At 33.5% G+C, this 19,335-nt stretch overlaps 1 protein-coding gene across 1 annotated transcript in view; it reads left to right on the top strand.

Annotated features, from left to right (window-relative positions):
• Positions 1 to 19,335, top strand: part of Dop2R (dopamine D2-like receptor) — a 105,676-nt gene that overhangs the window by 58,850 nt on the left and 27,491 nt on the right. The window contains exons 4-5 of the mRNA XM_017611285.1: positions 7,529 to 7,781; positions 7,971 to 8,278. Coding sequence (XP_017466774.1) covers positions 7,529 to 7,781; positions 7,971 to 8,278 — 561 coding nt within the window. The remainder of the gene's footprint in view (positions 1 to 7,528; positions 7,782 to 7,970; positions 8,279 to 19,335) is intronic.

The raw sequence follows: 19,335 nt of genomic DNA, 5'->3' as shown, positions 1-19,335 counted from the left end.
ATACGATTTTTTCCATCAAATTTTGCACATTGCCCTTAATATTTTGATAGAAACTTTCATACAAAGTAATGACGAGTATTTCTGTCAGGATTGTCCGTCATTTTACCGGTCAAATGATTGTCACTGTTCTTGCAGGTGGTCTTCCTAGGTGGTGCCAAGGTCGAGATATTTCGAAAAACCGTATTTATGGTCTGATTTGGTTCGAATTTGGCGTATGTGGTTGAAACATAATAAATCATAGATTTCTAATAAATTGACCCTGAATTGGCGCTGAAGTCAAAATATAAAGTATATTCTACATAAAATACATGTTTTATTTGCGTTAAAATATTCATTTAAATCATTACTAACAAAAATATAACGATGGAAATTTATGTCACGTGACGCCACGTCACGTCACGTTTCACACTTGGGGTTGTAAAAGAGAATTGAAACAATTTGCANAAAAAAATTAAAGTGTTTTAAAATTAAACAAAAAATTTTAATAATGTTATGAGCAGAGAAAAGCTCATGTTGTTTAATATGACGTCGAAACCCATCAATTGTGATCAGTCATATTTGACCAACTTTTATAGCAAGTATGATTTGTCAATACTGACCTAAGATCCCATCAAGCATGATTATTCATTTGTGATCAATGTTTATATCATTGATGATTCACATGTATACGATTTTTTCCATCAAATTTTGCACATTGCCCTTAATATTTTGATAGAAACTTTCATACAAAGTAATGACGAGTATTTCTGTCAGGATTGTCCGTCATTTTACCGGTCAAATGATTGTCACTGTTCTTGCAGGGTCGTAATTCGCACGGCTATGGTTCATTTCCAGTTGTGAATAGCGAAATTATTTCACGTCTTCACATTCTTGATCGCTTAATTAAATCGAATGAACTCATCGTCGAGGCCACTTTTGATGGAAGAAGGATCGAGATTGTTCCATGCTTTAGCAAATTCTCGAATATAGAATCTGAAGAATTGGCATTTTTTCTCAATAATAATTAATAGCTAGTTCCGTTATGATTCACACGAAGGCGAATTTATACAAGGTGGTGTTGTCCAATCTGCTGATATATCTGATGATAAATACATATAAACTTTGAGGCGAATTGAGATTTGACATTTTGACCCTGATATAAAATACATGTGGTTGTTGTGTGTTGTATTCTTGCTACCACCTTGTATAAATTCGCCTTGATTCCCATTATATTCTGAACTTATTTAAACATTTCAAACCCACTGAATTCAAATTGGAGAAACTTTGAAAATCTTTTAAATAGATACATGTTCAAAATTGACTCGGTTTCCGCTAGGGATGGAAATTTTGAGCAGTAACATCGATACATCGATGTTTCGATGCATCGGAGAAAAGAATATCGAGGCTAAAATACATCGCCAGAGAAACACCGATATATCGATGGTTTCCGATGTTTTGCAATTTGTTAATTTCTAGTTAAATTTAAAGCAATATTGAATACTTTAATAATTATGAATGTATTTTTCTGTATTTTATTATCCTTTCTATACCCTTTCTATTATTAGAATCAAAATGCATAACATCGTAAGATCGTTCGGGCCTAAAGATCATAGGCCTGATCTTGTTAAAATTTTAAGGGGTGTTTGGTTCTGTTTTAACGGCTAGGTTATTATCATGCAGAATGAATCCAACAATTTTATTGAGCTTGGGGCCGTTTTTTATGAAAAATGGGACATCACCACATCTACTAATCAGACTTCTTCAACCGCGGTCACTGAGGAGATGTGGTGGTCTCCGAAATAGCAGCTATAACTTCTACCTTTTGTAAATTATTGTTGATTTTCAATAACATTTTTCATAAGAAACGGCCTCAAGCTCGATAAAATTGTTGAATATAATTGCTATAGGGCCATAAATAACAAAAAAAATCTGAACGAATAATAAATTTAAGGTCAGTCAAACATACCGAAAGAAGGTCGGAGAGTCTCCTTAAAGTCGATGTTTAAAACATCGGTAAAACTTCCATCGATGTATCGTCAATTTCGCGATGTTAGTAAATTGTAAACATCGATGGCAAACATCGAAAATTGAACCGATATTATCGATGTTTCAAAAACATCGATGCATCGTTTGCATCCCTAGTTTCCGCACCGAGTGGTAAATAAACACTGCCGGTAGAAAGTATTTGCGCAGAGAATTTTTTGCAATGTATGCCACAATTTTCGTGTAATTTTTTTTGCTAATTTTTTATAAAAATATGGTTCATACTACAACAAAGAATATAATTTCTAAATATTGTGCTAAACTCGGGAAAATTCAATAAATTTTCATGCAAATTTTCAACTTTTTAGTCAGGATTTTTAGAATTTAAAAAAAAAAAAAAATTAACATCGAAGAAAAACATCGAAGCAAAAAATCGATGTTCGAAACCCTTAATCTTGTCTCAAAACATCGATGTTTCACCAATATCGATATCGATGTTGCAGGCCTAGAATAAATAACAGCAAAGAAATGTCTGTTTCGCTTCATGCAAATTGTGCACAAAACAAAACTCAACTATGTTAGTTCAACAGATCAACATGCAATCAATCGAATTGGATTTTAATATATGCATACCAGGGATGTTGAGAATATTTGCATTCGCATTCGTTATGCGAATGATTTACATCATTTTACACATTCGAATTCTACATTCGCATTCGCGTAAAATGATACAAATGCTTTGCGAATGCAAATGTGTACGTGGGCAGAGAGTCCACTCTAATATTGTTGAAATGGCTCTAAGTCTGTCTAACCAGAGTGCGGACAATAACCGGCTTTTAGCTTCAGGCGCTAAACGGTTAAGTAGTATATCAACCAAATTGATGGGTCTTCAACAAGTACTGCTAAAAGTCTTATAAACAATCTAGAAATAATTTTAGATTCCTCCAGTGAAAGCGAAGGCTCGGATGTAGAATCTGGAGGCATTAGAAAATGTGAAAGCTCAATTGAAGGCCCTTCTTAACTAAAAACGAGCTTATCTCGATTGGTGGAAAACTAAACTAAAATACGACAAATGGACAGATCTGGCCCGCAAATACTTGAGCGCTCCACCCGCCAGCGATCCAAGTGAACAATTGTTCAGTGCAGCCGGCCTTATATACGAGCCTCTAAGAAATCGGCTCATGGAGGCAGCAAAATTACTTTTTTGAAATACAATATGCCCCTTTTGAACTTTGATTACTAGATTAAAACACTGTATAGGTAAAGCACTCTGCGCAATATGTTTGGATTCAGCAATCAAAGGGAGATAGTTTTGCGCGTGCACAGGTTTTTCATGTATTATTTAGTATCTGTGAATATATGTGACGAATACATTCAGGCGAGTTTTACGTATCCTCGGTAGGGTTTGAAAAAAAATTTGAAGGGGATTATTCTACTCTGGGGTGCTTAAGCCCCTTTGTTGGCGAGGTTTACTTATACAAACTGAAACTTTATGATTGAGTATTAAAGTTTTATTTTAAAGCTACCAGGAAATTAAAAAACCGTTTTGAAAATTTGTAAAATGATTAGCACTTTATTATTTTGGAATGTTTAATTCAAACATATATTTCCATTTTTCGCTGAGTATAAATTTACNTTTGAAGGGGATTATTCTACTCTGGGGTGCTTAAGCCCCTTTGTTGGCGAGGTTTACTTATACAAATTGAAACTTTATGATTGAGTATTAAAGTTTTATTTTAAAGCTACCAGGAAATTAAAAAACCGTTTTGAAAATTTGTAAAATGATTAGCACTTTATTATTTTGGAATGTTTAATTCAAACATATATTTCCATTTTTCGCTGAGTATAAATTTACTGACTAACCTGGTAAAAACGAATAAATAACTATAAAGACTCACTTAAAATTGTAGTGATCTTTATACACCGCCCGAACAAAGTATTGGCACAGCAAATTTTTCATAATATATGCAACAATTTTTATTCTAATATTTTTTTGCCANCGCAATATGTTTGGATTCAGCAATCAAAGGGAGATAGTTTTGCGCGTGCACAGGTTTTTCATGTATTATTTAGTATCTGTGAATATATGTGACGAATACATTCAGGCGAGTTTTACGTATCCTCGGTAGGGTTTGAAAAAAAATTTGAAGGGGATTATTCTACTCTGGGGTGCTTAAGCCCCTTTGTTGGCGAGGTTTACTTATACAAATTGAAACTTTATGATTGAGTATTAAAGTTTTATTTTAAAGCTACCAGGAAATTAAAAAACCGTTTTGAAAATTTGTAAAATGATTAGCACTTTATTATTTTGGAATGTTTAATTCAAACATATATTTCCATTTTTCGCTGAGTATAAATTTACTGACTAACCTGGTAAAAACGAATAAATAACTATAAAGACTCACTTAAAATTGTAGTGATCTTTATACACCGCCCGAACAAAGTATTGGCACAGCAAATTTTTCATAATATATGCAACAATTTTTATTCTAATATTTTTTTGCCAATTTCGTATAAAAATATGGTTTATTCAACAACAAAAAACACAAAAATATAATTCCTAAGCTTTGTGCGATACTCGCGAAAATTCAGCAAATTTTCATCAAAATTTTCAACTTTTTAATCAGATTTTTGAGAATTTTTTTGAGTATGCAGTTTTGCAGCCCATTAAGTTCTAGTGATAAAATGCAAGTTAGGAGTAAGTCAAAAATCGCGTTGATTTTTGAGAATTTTTTTTGTTGAAGGTGTTTTGCATTTTTTCCATATAAAGTATTTTCGAAAAATAATTGTTGTATGGAAGAGACTGTGTGGAAAAAATCAACGGTAATTCCTTGCTACTTAAATCTTGCACTTTATTATAAAAAAATTCATTGGGCTACAAATCTGCATACTCAAACAAATTCTAAAAAATCTTCTTAAAAAATTTAAAATTTTCATGAAAATTTGCTGAATTTTCGCGAGTTTTGCACAAAGTTTAGGAATTATATTTTTATGTTTTTCGTTGTAGAATGAAACATATTTTTATACGAAATCAGTGGAAAAATATTAGAATGAAAACTTTTGCATATATTGTGAAAAATTTGCTGTGCCAATACTTTGTTCGGGCGGTGTATAATATTCGCAATGTTTTTCATTTGGTTTTTTTCGCGTATTTTTTTTTATAAAAGTAAATTAAATTAAAATAAAAAAAGATATCAACAAATTATCATTACAATTGCAAACTTTTCAGCTAAAATTTCTAGAAATACGCATGTAAAGCTAAATATATTATTTAAATTATCCCCACTTCTTCTCTTAAAAAGCATCTGCGCGAAATTTCTACAATTTAATTTATTATAAAATTCATGAAATCTGTGTTCGCATGGAAAAGTAGCTTATGTCGAAGGGCTGGATTTAGTATAAATCGGCATTCGCAGCATGTGATTGCGAATGATTCACAGGCACTAAGCCGTTGAACAACGTTTGGCAAATAAACGTGCCAGAAATAGTTCCGATACTAGCAAGTCAATATTCTTATTAAGTCTCATCGAAAAATTTCTTCTCGTTTAAAGAATAAAGGGAATGCCGCATTATACTAAAGCCAGCCTTTCGACATAAGCTACTTTTNAAAAGCATCTGCGCGAAATTTCTACAATTTAATTTATTATAAAATTCATGAAATTAAATGAAAACTCAAAATTCTCTGTAATTTCTCTTTAAGCTCTATATCTTTCCAACTAGTAGCCGGAGCTCAATATATAAGGTATCCTTGGAAAGTTAATAACCTATAGAATACAGAAAAAGGCAAAAAAACGTGTTTTGTTTCACAACTTTAAGCCTAATTCTTAAGAATTCGGATAATCGTTTATGAAGCTTAAATACATTTTGTGGACACACTCTGAAAGACCTTTCCAACAAATCTCGATAACAAATCTCATGTATATATAAGCGAGTCATTTCAGCATGCGACTGTGACTGCTTTCGTCACTCGCGCGCACTACCGTGCGCTGTGATAAAAGAAAATTNTAAGCGAGTCATTTCAGCATGCGACTGTGGCTGCTTTCGTCACTCGCGCGCACTACCGTGCGCTGTGATAAAAGAAAATTTGCATGGATTACAATTTTAGACCGTCTTCCCTAGTATCTTTTAAAATTTATCTGCCTTTTAACATAAATTTTGTTTTAAGAAAATATGTTTGAAAAACTTAAAATTAATGTTTAAATTAACAGAGATTTATAGCTCATTTCCACCAAAAGCGTGAAGTTTTGCAGTTAAGAGGCCTGCTAAGTTCCAAGAATTTTAAAATGGGGTGATTGGAAAGATTTATTTCTTTCTTTCTGACTTTCTTTTGCCTGTACTTAACAATAGATTGGCGCTTACAAATACACTTGTGATCAGCTAATTAAGCCAGCAACATTTTGATAAATTTTGGCTATTTTGCTTTCGTTTATTTAATGTTTATTAATTTTCCATAAAAGTCTAGCTCATTATATAACAAACACCATATAAATCTAGATTTCGAACTTTGTGGAAAAATTATGAAAAATCTGCAAAGTTTCAGCTAAATTTTCAACTTTTTATTCAGATTTTTTTTTTGAGTATGGAGTTTAATAACCCATTAAATTCTAGGGTAATAATGTGCAAGTTTTAAGTTGCTAAAAAATCGCGTTGAGTTTTAATATTTTTTTTTCTGACTGCATTACAAATTTTTTTCCATACTAAATAAATTCGACAAATTTTTTTCCATACAAAATAAATTCGAAAATTTTTTTTGTATGAAAAAAATGCGTCATCAAGTCAGAAAAAAAAAATTATTAAAAATCAACACGATTTTTTAGCAACTTAAGACTTGCACATTATTACCCTAGAATTTAATGGGCAATTAAAGTGCGTAATCAACAAAATTATGAAAAATCTGAATAAAAACTTGAAAATTTAGCTGAAACTTTGCAGATTTTTCATAATTTTTGCACAAAGTTTAAAATCTGGATTTATGTAGTGTTTGTTATATATGAGCTAGACTTTTTTGGCAAAATTATAAACAAAAGAAACATAGCCAAAATTTATCAAAATCTTGCTGGCTTAATTAGCTGATCACAAGTGTATGTTGGTGTTAGGCCGAGCTTCTCCTACGATTTGTGGCGCGCGCCTTGATGTTGTCACACAGACCGAAGGTCGACAGCTATTTGAAAAAAAACGGTTTCTTTTTTTTTATGTTAGTCGGGACCTTGGCTTGAACCCAGGCGCTGCGGAGTGGTAGCGCGCATAGCTAACAACTACACCACCACCTTTTTCCAATAAGCATAACCTGCAGTTAAGGCTTGGCGGAAGTGAACTCTTATACCTTTTCTTGTGGATTTTAAAATTGTTATCAGCAGAAAGGACATAGAATACATATTTAGTGCAAATATAATGAACAATGTATGGAAAGTGAAATTCAACCACTAGTTTTAACGAAATCCGCTTTAGAATGTGAAAGAAATAAATAGCTTTTTATATTGATCCACAAAAAGACCAAACATTTAGATAAACGTCTTAACTATCTTTTACTACATAAATTAATATTTTGGTTTGCACATAATTTCAGGTATATTGCTGTGACGCGACCTATAGAATATGCAAAACACAGAAACAGTCCACGTGTTTGCCTGACAATCCTGCTAGCCTGGGCGATATCAGTGGCTATCGGCTTGCCCATAGTGATGGGTCTCAACAACACGCCTGATCGTGACCCGGGGCTGTGTCTATTCTACAACACAATGTTTATCCTTTGCTCATCACTCACCAGTTTCTACATTCCGTGCATCATAATGGTGTTTTTATACTGGAGTATTTTCAGGGTAATTAGGCAAAAGCTAAAATTTATTTTTTTCGAATTCCTCAAAAATATGCAAACACATACAGCTATTTCATATTTTTGTGCACTTACTAGCATATTTTTGCATGCACTCCTCTTTAATTTCGCATAGTGTAATATTATAATATGTTCCTTTCTTCCTCCGCCTTTTGTGTCCTGTCACGAACAATAGGCATTAAGTATCCGAGCACAAAAAGCTCGTGCTGCCCGGACGCCGCACCTCTCGGAGTTGACGGGTGGCAGTGTCATTGAGAATGTGGCACAGACGCGTCGACTTGCCGAAACGGCGTTGGACAGCGGAAGGCATGCGGCCCGCATTATACCTGACGAGCCGGCGACGAACACAGCGTCCGGGTCGAATGAAGAGGAGGAGGATCCCGGAGGTGGTGCCTTTTCTCCGGATATCGACGACTGCCACGTCATCGTCAATGACAAATCCACAGAGTTTATGCTAGCCACCGTTGTGGAAGAGACCGGCAAGTAAGTCACAAAGAGACATAAAAATAGTTATAATAGACTCTAGTTAATTACAAATACACAGAAATAAAACAAAAAGTGCAAACAAAAGAAATACAATGGCGGATAAAGTGAAATAAATTAAAAATTTTGATGGCCACAGTAAAAACTTAGTAATCAAGCATGGATAATTGAAAGGCGTACCACGAGTGGTAGATAGTGTCCCAAGGCCCAATGTGTTTACTAATAAACTGAAGAGCAATGACGGCTCATCATTGATTAAAGTTTTTATAAGAGGTAACATTTCATTTGCGCAAATCAATAGCAAGTTAGAATGGTTAACCGCAAAAGACTTTCAAGATATTGGAAAGGCTGAGGTATTGCAATATGTAGTGTTCAATTACCCATAATCATTCAGAGCCGAACTAATAAAAAATCGCAGAAATCTCCGTTTCCCCGCCCACTGAAATAAGTCATAGGTGCACAGACAATAACTAGGGCAAAGAAAATAGTATATCGCTCAAAAATTGAGTTAAGTATGCAGAAATCACGGCTTTTTCGTCTAAATGTTGTCGACATATTAACCCTTCGCTCTTAAGAAAAACAGAGCAGATAGTGATATACAATGGCGTAGCCAGGATCTTATCTAAGGGGGGCAACGAAATTTACATACTTGTTAATTTTTTTATACATTTTTATTTAACCCTTTTTACGCTAATAACAAACGTCTCGGATTTTCTGAATCATCTCGCGGTTTTCGGTAACGAGTTTCCTATGGACGCTCATGAGTCATAATCCGGAAAGCCTTACTTCTCCTGTTGTGCTTCTGAGCCAGGTTTTTACTCTACGAAGGGTACTAAACGATCGCTACACAGTCGCTGTTGTGCATGGAAAAGCGCTCAAAAGGGAAAGTACACCTATTTATCGCTTCAACATCCTTTAAATCTTCTTCGGACTAGTTCTTTTTCTGTTTCTTCCATAAATTGTACCAAAGAATAAGTTCACTGCTCATAACTAGATCATAAATCTGTTGAAAATGCTTCGCGTTCTTTTGTACCTTTTCACTGGAAAATTTAAGTTCTATCCAGAATTACAGCGGACGACGGTAAAGTGGTTGGCGGTAAGTGAACAGCCGTCAGTTGTCATTTTGATTTGAAAATTTTCATTAAAATTAAATATTTTTGCGGTACCTGCATGTATGTAGATTTGGAAGAAAAAATTGATGAAATCATCGGAAAAGTTGTGAAAATAATAAAAATTAGTACAATCAACACTCGAATGGGTTTTTAATTCAATTCTGTACCAATTCAATGCCTAATGCTGTGCTTACTTCATTGTATCAACGATGAAAAACGCAGGCTTATGTGGAAAGTGAGAGCATAGTTACGAATTCGATATTGTAATCCTTAAATTATATGCGATTACGATTACTTTNATAAAAATTAATCGGAGAAATCTCCGTTTCCCCGCCCACTGAAATAAGTCATAGGTGCACAGACAATAACTAGGGCAAAGAAAATAGTATATCGCTCAAAAATTGAGTTAAGTATGCAGAAATCACGGCTTTTTCGTCTAAATGTTGTCGACATATTAACCCTTCGCTCTTAAGAAAAACAGAGCAGATAGTGATATACAATGGCGTAGCCAGGATCTTATCTAAGGGGGGCAACGAAATTTACATACTTGTTAATTTTTTTATACATTTTTATTTAACCCTTTTTACGCTAATAACAAACGTCTCGGATTTTCTGAATCATCTCGCGGTTTTCGGTAACGAGTTTCCTATGGACGCTCATGAGTCATAATCCGGAAAGCCTTACTTCTCCTGTTGTGCTTCTGAGCCAGGTTTTTACTCTACGAAGGGTACTAAACGATCGCTACACAGTCGCTGTTGTGCATGGAAAAGCGCTCAAAAGGGAAAGTACACCTATTTATCGCTTCAACATCCTTTAAATCTTCTTCGGACTAGTTCTTTTTCTGTTTCTTCCATAAATTGTACCAAAGAATAAGTTCACTGCTCATAACTAGATCATAAATCTGTTGAAAATGCTTCGCGTTCTTTTGTACCTTTTCACTGGAAAATTTAAGTTCTATCCAGAATTACAGCGGACGACGGTAAAGTGGTTGGCGGTAAGTGAACAGCCGTCAGTTGTCATTTTGATTTGAAAATTTTCATTAAAATTAAATATTTTTGCGGTACCTGCATGTATGTAGATTTGGAAGAAAAAATTGATGAAATCATCGGAAAAGTTGTGAAAATAATAAAAATTAGTACAATCAACACTCGAATGGGTTTTTAATTCAATTCTGTACCAATTCAATGCCTAATGCTGTGCTTACTTCATTGTATCAACGATGAAAAACGCAGGCTTATGTGGAAAGTGAGAGCATAGTTACGAATTCGATATTGTAATCCTTAAATTATATGCGATTACGATTACTTTAATTGTAATCATAAACGGTACCACTATGATTATAACAGTTGTAACCTTAAAAATTTAAGGACTAAGATTACTGTAATCGTAATCATGAAATACATTTCTAAGGGGAAACCGCACAGGCCTGTGTTATTTTGGATTATATTCTTGGATGTGAAATAACGCGTTTTCCAAAATTTTTTAAGCAGATTTGCGCTCCAATGTAACGAACATACTTATTTTAAGCCATTTTACAAAATCTTTTATCAAGATAAAAACATATACATATACTTATATATCTAGCAAACAAAATGACATATGGTAAGCAATAATTTTCGCCTGGTGGTTAGTTGAATCAAAAGTTAACATCATTTAAATGAAAGTTGAACAATGTAAACGCTTTTTAAATACAATGATTGTGTACGNACATATACATATACTTATATATCTAGCAAACAAAATGACATATGGTAAGCAATAGTTTTCGCCTGGTGGTTAGTTGAATCAAAAGTTAACATCATTTAAGTGAAAGTTGAACAATGTAAACGCTTTTTAAATACAATGATTGTGTACGATTAGGAAATAATAATATTCTGAACGGAATTTTTTGAAAAGGAGGGCATTTTACCTCAAAAGGAGGACATAGAAGGACAAATCACGTTTGAGGAGGACAATCCTCAACACACAAACTCTTGAAAAACCAAGGCAAAAACCACCCTAATTCCTTTTCAACTGCAACCTTTGCGGACGTTCTTTGACCGCTTGCGATCATGTTTAAAATCATAATAGTTCAATTTTAGCATTTTTATATGATGAAATGCTTTTTATATTTCCATTTTATGTGCTTTTCTTAGTTATTTTCACGTATTTTTTATACAGTAAATTACCGCCACTTGCATATCATTGGAATTTTATAAAATGGTCTATTTATAATTAAATTCTAAAAATATTTTTGAAACTTTTTCGATTTTGAAATTTACGGGACAGTCCAAAACTTCATAAAGTATAATTTGTTTTCAAAAAAACTCATTCTAAGCCTATGCTTATAATTCAGGTTTTTAGAGTGATGTCAAACCATAACTCCCATGAACCATTAACTAAAGCCAAACGCTTCAACCACGAAGCAAAAAAATTCATTTGGTTGCCGCACAAGTGGTTTCCAAATACAATCAAACAATGGGTGGCGTTGATCTACAGTGAAGCAGCTTAAGTACCAAACAATGATGATTAATAATAGAAATTAATCAAATAATTATAATCGTGTAATTAAAACAAGTAAAAAATAATTGAAAATGAGCAAAAATAACAAAATAATGATGTAATTAAAATTAATGAATTAATTAACGTTTTTTGCGTATTTAATTATTACTCATTAAACGGTTATCCTAAGCAACATGCTTTAATTAATAACATTATGAATATTAATCATCAGGGAATGGATTTTTAGGACCTAAAAATCTATAAAAAAGGCAAAATAAAATAACGAAATAGGCTGGAAAAGGCAAAATAAAATAGCGAAAAAGGCAGGAAAAGGCACTTGGTATTGCAAAAAAAGCAAAATAAGGCACAAAAAAAAGACATAAAATACGAAGAATAATCAAAAAATACATTTATTTTAGAAATGTTTATATTACAAGTAAAAAGAGAAAAACTATGAACTAGTTTCATTATATGAAAAATTTGTACTTTGAATCTTTGACTATTTTATCCTTTCGAGTTTCTAACTCATAAAACTTTATCTGTATAGTTGTAGTAACATTGAACCGCAAGATGCATTTTGAAGTTTTCTGGCAGCATTTTCATTCGATTTTCGCGAAGAAAAGCCTTGAATGTACGAAATGTGCGCTCGACGTAAGTTGATACAAGTGGAGCCCAATTTAAATATGGAACGTTTGAAACGTTCATATTATCAGGAATAAGGGCGTTTTCCTCGCCCTTTACAATTTTATCCACACTCCTTATTGTCTCCAAGCCTACGTTAGCTGAGAAAACGGCTTTGAATTTTTCCAACAACAATTTGGCAAGAGGTCCCTGCGCTTCTATAAGCCGCATGGGCATGTGAATATTTTTTAATCTTAAAAAAAAAATTGTAAATGCTATAATGACTTTTGTAAAGGTAGAAAAGGCAAAAAAAGGCAAATATCTTAAAAAAGGCAAATATCTTAAAAAAAGCAACATCAAATGTGTATATATGGAATCAGGGAAAGCTAAATCGTGGACATTCTTAATCGAATATACTCTATCTCTTTAGCAGAAAAAAGGCAATTTCCATGAAATCCGTTCCCTGTTAATCATTATTCAACAGGTCTTGTATGTAGCATTTTCAGTTTAAATGAAACCATTTTAAAATTAAGCGAAACCTCTTTCAAATTAAATGAAACCTTTTTCATGTTAAGCGAAACTTTTTTCAAATTAAATGAAACCTTTTTCAGAAACAACTGAAACTTTGTTCAAATTAAATGAAACTTTTTTCAAATTAAATGAATCTTTATTCAAATGAAATGAAACTTCTTTTTTGGATTACTTTGAATTAGCTCTCCCTTACGGTCAAGGCATGTTAAATACAGTGTTGCCGTTTCGGTCCAATTGGACCAAAATTGGTAGTTTCATTTCTTAAAATAAGGCTTTGGTAGGTTGGTTGGTTTGTTGTGATTTTCGAGGGGTTTTGGTAACTAAGCAAATCATTAAATTAATTCCTCTTATAAAACTTCAAATATCTCTGTTTTCGGGAGTACATGTAAAGGATGGTGTGAAAAGGAAAAGAGAAATGGGACATGTCAAAATTATTCTTGAACCGAAGTTGAATGTTGCCGTAGATTAGACTGTGCTCTAATCCATAGAGTTTGTTTAAGTTAAAAGAAAATAATTAGACAATTGTTATGCAAATGCCAAATTTTACATTTCGCTTAAGCGAGTGAGTGAGAAGGGAGAGTATTTGTACTTTATTTGCCTCTTCTCCCTTAAGAAAATAATAGTTGACAGCTTTGAATTCGTGTAGCAACAGTAAAAATATTCTCCCAGTTAAACATCATGATCGGCGTTATCGACTCCCTGATATAAGTATGGCGTCGATAACGTCGATAACGATGTGTAACTGGGAGTTAAGGCTCTGTTACGTACGTGTTTTTACGTAGAAATCAAAAACCAACAGACTTCTACGTATGTAATGCTGTGTGTTGGGTAACAGCTTACACGCGAAGCTCATTTAACAGATTCCTTATGTGACAACTCTCAAGCAATGCCAAGTATGCATAACAGAGCCTTTAGTGTTAGCCAGACATGGTGCAAACGGCTCGTAGGGCCGTTTTCAGCTACTCTGGTTACCACTAATCGCCAGTTAAACATCGTTGCCGGCGTTACTGACTCCATGCATATAACATTGTGTCGGTAGCATCGGCAACGATGTTTAACTGGCGATTAGTGTTAACCAGAGTTGGTGAAAACGGCCCTTAATAGGTTAAGTTGGTTTCCTGTTCCTTAATTTAAAAATGTTTAATACTTAATTTGAATAAAGTTTCATTTAACTTGAAAGAAGTTTCATTTGGTTTGAATAAAGTTTCATTGAATCTGAAAAAAGTTTCATTTAATTTGAATAAAGTTTCATTGAATCCGAAAAAGGTTTCATTTAATTTGAAAAAGGTTTCGCTTCATCTGAAAAAAGTTTTAATTAATTTGAAAAAGGTTTCGCTTAACCTGAAAAAGGTTTCACTTAATTTGAAAAAAGTTTCATTTAAACTGAAAATGCTATAATTGAATACATACTCCCTTTAATGGTTTACAATATACCCAAATAAAAGTTATAATATTTTGTTTACTTTATTGTATTAAACTGTCGAAGTCAAAACAGGGCATGAATAAATAGTTTGTACTTGGTACAAGTCTGGTAATTTTCGAACTAGTTCGGTTTCAGTCAGGAAATTCTAGTTGTAAACTATATTTTTCCTTACTAGTTTTGGGTTTCACTGCAGGGTACATCAGTAATCATGTTCGCTTAAGTACCCGCATCGAGGTACTGAAGCGGGTTCTTTTAAGTACCCAACCCGCCTAAGTACCTCAAAAAGCTGAAATTTTTCGTGAGGTACTTAAACGGGTTTTACTGTATTTGATATCGGCTATGAATAATTATCGCATTAGCATGCGTGGTAAAAAATGGTACTGGCCACTTTTTACAAACGCATTGGGCGCTGCAATGGTTAATTCGTGGAAATTGCATTGTTCGTGCGCAAAATATGAATGGAAAATACCTATGAGTCAATACGAATTCCGTCTTGCAGTCGTTGAGGACATTATTGTGCCTATGGCAAACGCTCACAACAGTCATGGAAAAACAGTATCAACGAGATCAGAATTGTCCGTTAGAATGGACCGCGTTGACCATTTCAACACCAAACTGGACAAACGCTCTCGCTACTTCCAGTGTGGAAAAAAACTATGTATGGATGCCGAAAATGCAATACTAATTTACATACCAAGTGTTTTAAAGACTATCATAATAATAAGCCACGGAACCAAGCTAAATTCTTTAAGTCAAAATAATAAAATTTTATTGTTGCGATCCATATTCAACTCAAACAAAATTAAATCCCAATTTGCAAATTTTTAATAAGAAACACATATGTTAGTAATACTCTGTTATTTTATGCACACAAAGGACCAATGGGTAAAATATGTCAGCTACATCGGTAACTTCTCGCATGTACTTTATAAAACGAAGGTAAAGTTTGCATCGATGTAATAGTAAAAGATGGAGTAAAATATTCCTAATTACAATTTAACAATTTATTAGTTGTCCTGTTTCCCCCGCTTTATTTTCCAAACTCGAAAAATTTGTATTACTCGGCGTCTGATAACTCCCTTTAATAAAGGAAATTGCAGTATGGTCTCTACTAGACTTAGACTCAGTATTAAAGAATTCTATACCTCGTTGAATTCCATGGAACTTTACTTTAAGTTGTGCTGAAATGAAATTTTATGATGATGGGTTGAGGAGTTGAAACATGATAGCGTAACAAACAAACAAACTCATTTTAGCAATTATAATATGAGTAAGCAAGTAAGGAAGTAAGGATTAAATAATGTGAGTGAAGGTTTTCCTTAGGTCACAGCGCGAGTATCCCCGACGAGATTAATAATAAGAACAAGAATAATAATATGTATGTGTAAAGAGACAAACATGTGTGTAAGTCTGTACAGAAAATTAATTGTTATGCGTAGTCAAGTTGTTTTTGTAATACTAGCTTTGTTTTAGTTTTACTAAATGTTATCTTATCTACATTTTTAATAAACTTGGCATTGGATAAATAATTTAAAAACTTCAAAAATTTTTGGTAGGTTTTGGTTGGCCTTGGTAGGAAATTTTGATAGGAAAAAAATAGTGGCAACACTGCTGCTAACAAATGTCTTGTTGGGCGACTCAAATGTATCCGTGCAGTGTTTTAGTAGGTATAGAACAGTGGTCGGCAAAAGTTAAGCGCTGGTTATACTTGCATTGTGCTGCAGCGCATAACATGAATACTGCCACATATCGAATATGTTTAATAAGCTTTGCATACAAGCGATTATCCTACGCAGCGCATGACAGGGCATGGCAGCTAAGTCTGGAAAATTTTGATTTTTCGCTATGTGACATTTTCAAAGAGAGATGCCACTCTCATTGCTCTCATTAGTCTGTTCCAGTACCAATGAGATTTACAGGAATTACTGAGAAGTCGTTCTTGTACATACATTAGGGCATATTTATATTCGAAACAAAGTCAATTATAAAGTTAGTTGCCGCCATTTCATTGAAAATATTAAAAAAAGCAGCAATTAACTTTAGTGTCGACTTTATTTAAGCTATGAATAAGCATTCTTCAGTTATGTTTTCCTAACTAAATGCTGGAGTACTGGAACAGACTAACTGATTACACTAAACAGCTGATTCTGGGAAATTATGCACTCTATGCCGAGTATAATTATGGCCTGATTATGGCAACTTAACGTAACTTACGGCTCTCTCTTAAAAATTCTGTTAAATGGGTGTTGCTTATAATTGAACAGCCGAAACTTAACGTAACTTAATGCCACGGCGAAATCTGTTTCATTTTGATTCTCTAAGTTCTACGTTCCGTTAAGTTGCCATAATCAGGCTTTTACACCACTGCTTCAGATGCGCTGCTTCTCACGATTGAGAGAATAAAAAGGTTGCGCCGATCTCGGACCGCTATTCCTCTCTTAACGAATTTGACAGAATCGTTGTTTGCATGACGTCACACTTCTGCAACTTGTTTACGTTTTCCTTGCAACATTTTTTCTTCTTCTTCCATTCTTGCTCACGTTTTGGCATTTCTCTCTCGCAATTGCACCAGTGTGACGTCACACAAAAGTTATTCTCAAAAATCCTCTCTGATCGGCGCAATCTTGCAATGTAAGTATAACCAAGGTATATTTAACAAGGTAGAAGTGACAACTAGCTCGAACTCTCTTGTAGCTAGTTATAATGTCAAAAAACTGTAAACAAACAAATTAACCCTATGAGGTGCGCGTGCTATGTTTGCTACAAATTAGCATCAATTGAACCTCATCATGGTGAAATTATACCAGGTGTAGTAATAAGAGCGAGATGAAAGATTTGACCCTATCTTATTTTAAAATTTGCCTTTAAAAATTTTTATAAGATAGCCGCATGTCAGGAAAATAAAGCGAGAAAGATTTTTTATTACTTTACCTGCTTATAATTTCACCATGGAAATGCAGCAGCATAAGTACATACATATGTATGTACGTATACTAATTTTAAGGATTACTTCAATATTACCCTCAAAGAATTTTGGCTGCATTCGCATCTTATATGCACATATACATATGGACAGAAAAGAATACCTCATAAAGGAAACCACGTCATTAAACGAAATAAATGTTTTATGAAACTGTTTTAAACATTTTTTGTTTCTATTCGCCCAATGTTTTTGCACGTTTAGTTAAATATTTACTTCTAAAGCATCCCAACTTATAAAAAACGATTTAATGTTTTCTTCTACATACGTATGTATATCAGTGTAAATCGAGGTCCTGACGCGGTTATGTGTGCATAATATTGTAAGAAAATTCTCTTACTCAGTTCTGAAATTCCGTGGCTTCAGGCAACCAAGTCTTCTAACCAGTGTTGCTATTTTAGCCGTTTTCCGGCTAGATTTAGCCGGTTGCGATAGCAAACAGCCGGAGAAAATTCGGTTTAGCCGGCAGCCGATTTGTTAGCCGTTTTACAAAAATAAATTAGCCGTTTTTAACCGATTTTGCTATTCGCCTTATTTTATTAAAATTCAAATATACAAGTTTTTATTTTTATAAATTTAGTGATCCAAAATGTATTAGAAATGGCTAGTCTTATCTCTGAGAAAATTTTCATGTCGGACTGTGTTACTTGCTTCAATTTTGCGTCCCAGTTTATATTTGGGAGGACGTAGCGGGGATTTTCTTCATAAAATTTTTGTTATGAATGTCTTAAATTTAAGTCTGAAGTTTTATTCGCTTTACTTAGAAAATAAAAGAGCACGAATTTCGATGTGGAGCAAAACTCTCTGGGAAGACAATACATGGTGCAAACATACTTTTTAAATTTTATAAAACGAAACTGCATTAGTTTCCATTTTATGTGGATAATTCTTGTCACAAATACATAGTTTCGTGCTTATATTTTTGTATATATATTTTTTAGCAGCACCACATCTTTATCAGAAAATTCCGAGAATCAGAAAATTGGTACTATTACAAGTTGCAGGGCATCATTTTAACTCGACCTTCTTCCTCGTTCCACGGATAACGGTACATCGTTTAGAGGTTTAAAAATATTTTGCGTCAGCAATTTGTCATCAAACTGCATAGGATCGTACTACGTACCCTATCCTCGGAACAGAAAAAAAAAAAGTATTTTCCAACGTTTGCTCAGGTGTACCGAATTCTGGCAGTTTGGAAACGCGCAACACTTTTAATATTTTCATCCAACTTCATTAAATTGGATTTTTTTTACTTTTTCTGGTGGCATGATTTTAGTTAAATATCATAAACTTGTTAAAAGTGAAGGGTTCGGCAACAACAACGAATGTCAATAAATTAAACTACCTTCTGTGTTTGTATCATGGCGTTTTCTTTTCTCGAAATAATGTTGCCCTGTTTCCTCAGCCCGTTCACAGCTTTACGTGTTCATTTCTCAAAATATTGCCCTCCGACTAAGCAAAAGTGCCATACTTTTTGCTAATATAGCCATTTTTTGGGATAAAAAGCAACCTACTGAAAATGTTCCCATATTTTTATAAGAAGGCAAAATTGTTAAAAGAAAACGCCATAAGTTTGTAATTTATCTCTGTTTTTATATTTAAGTAATACAAACATGACTTCTGATGTAAAGCTGAGCTACGTATAACGACAGTTTCCTTTGTTAAACAAAAATAAAGTGGTGTACAGCTTAGCTACGTATAATCTTTATTAAAAAATTCAATGGATTTAANGTGGTGTACAGCTTAGCTACGTATAATGTTTATTAAAAAATTCAATGGATTTAATAGTATTTCTAATTGTAATTTATGTACTTAAAAAAAATTAATTATAGTTGAAACATTTTAGCCGTTTATAGTCGCTGTTCAAAAGAGAGAAATGTCAAAATCACTTCTACCTTGTTTAATATGC

The sequence above is a fragment of the Rhagoletis zephyria genome, unplaced genomic scaffold, assembly GCF_001687245.7.
Source record: "Rhagoletis zephyria isolate East Lansing unplaced genomic scaffold, Rhagoletis_zephyria_1.1 Rzeph_scaffold_00390, whole genome shotgun sequence".
Taxonomy (NCBI): Eukaryota; Metazoa; Arthropoda; class Insecta; order Diptera; family Tephritidae; genus Rhagoletis; species Rhagoletis zephyria.
Note: the sequence above shows the minus strand (reverse complement) of the source record. Positions and strands in the feature narration are given on the sequence as shown.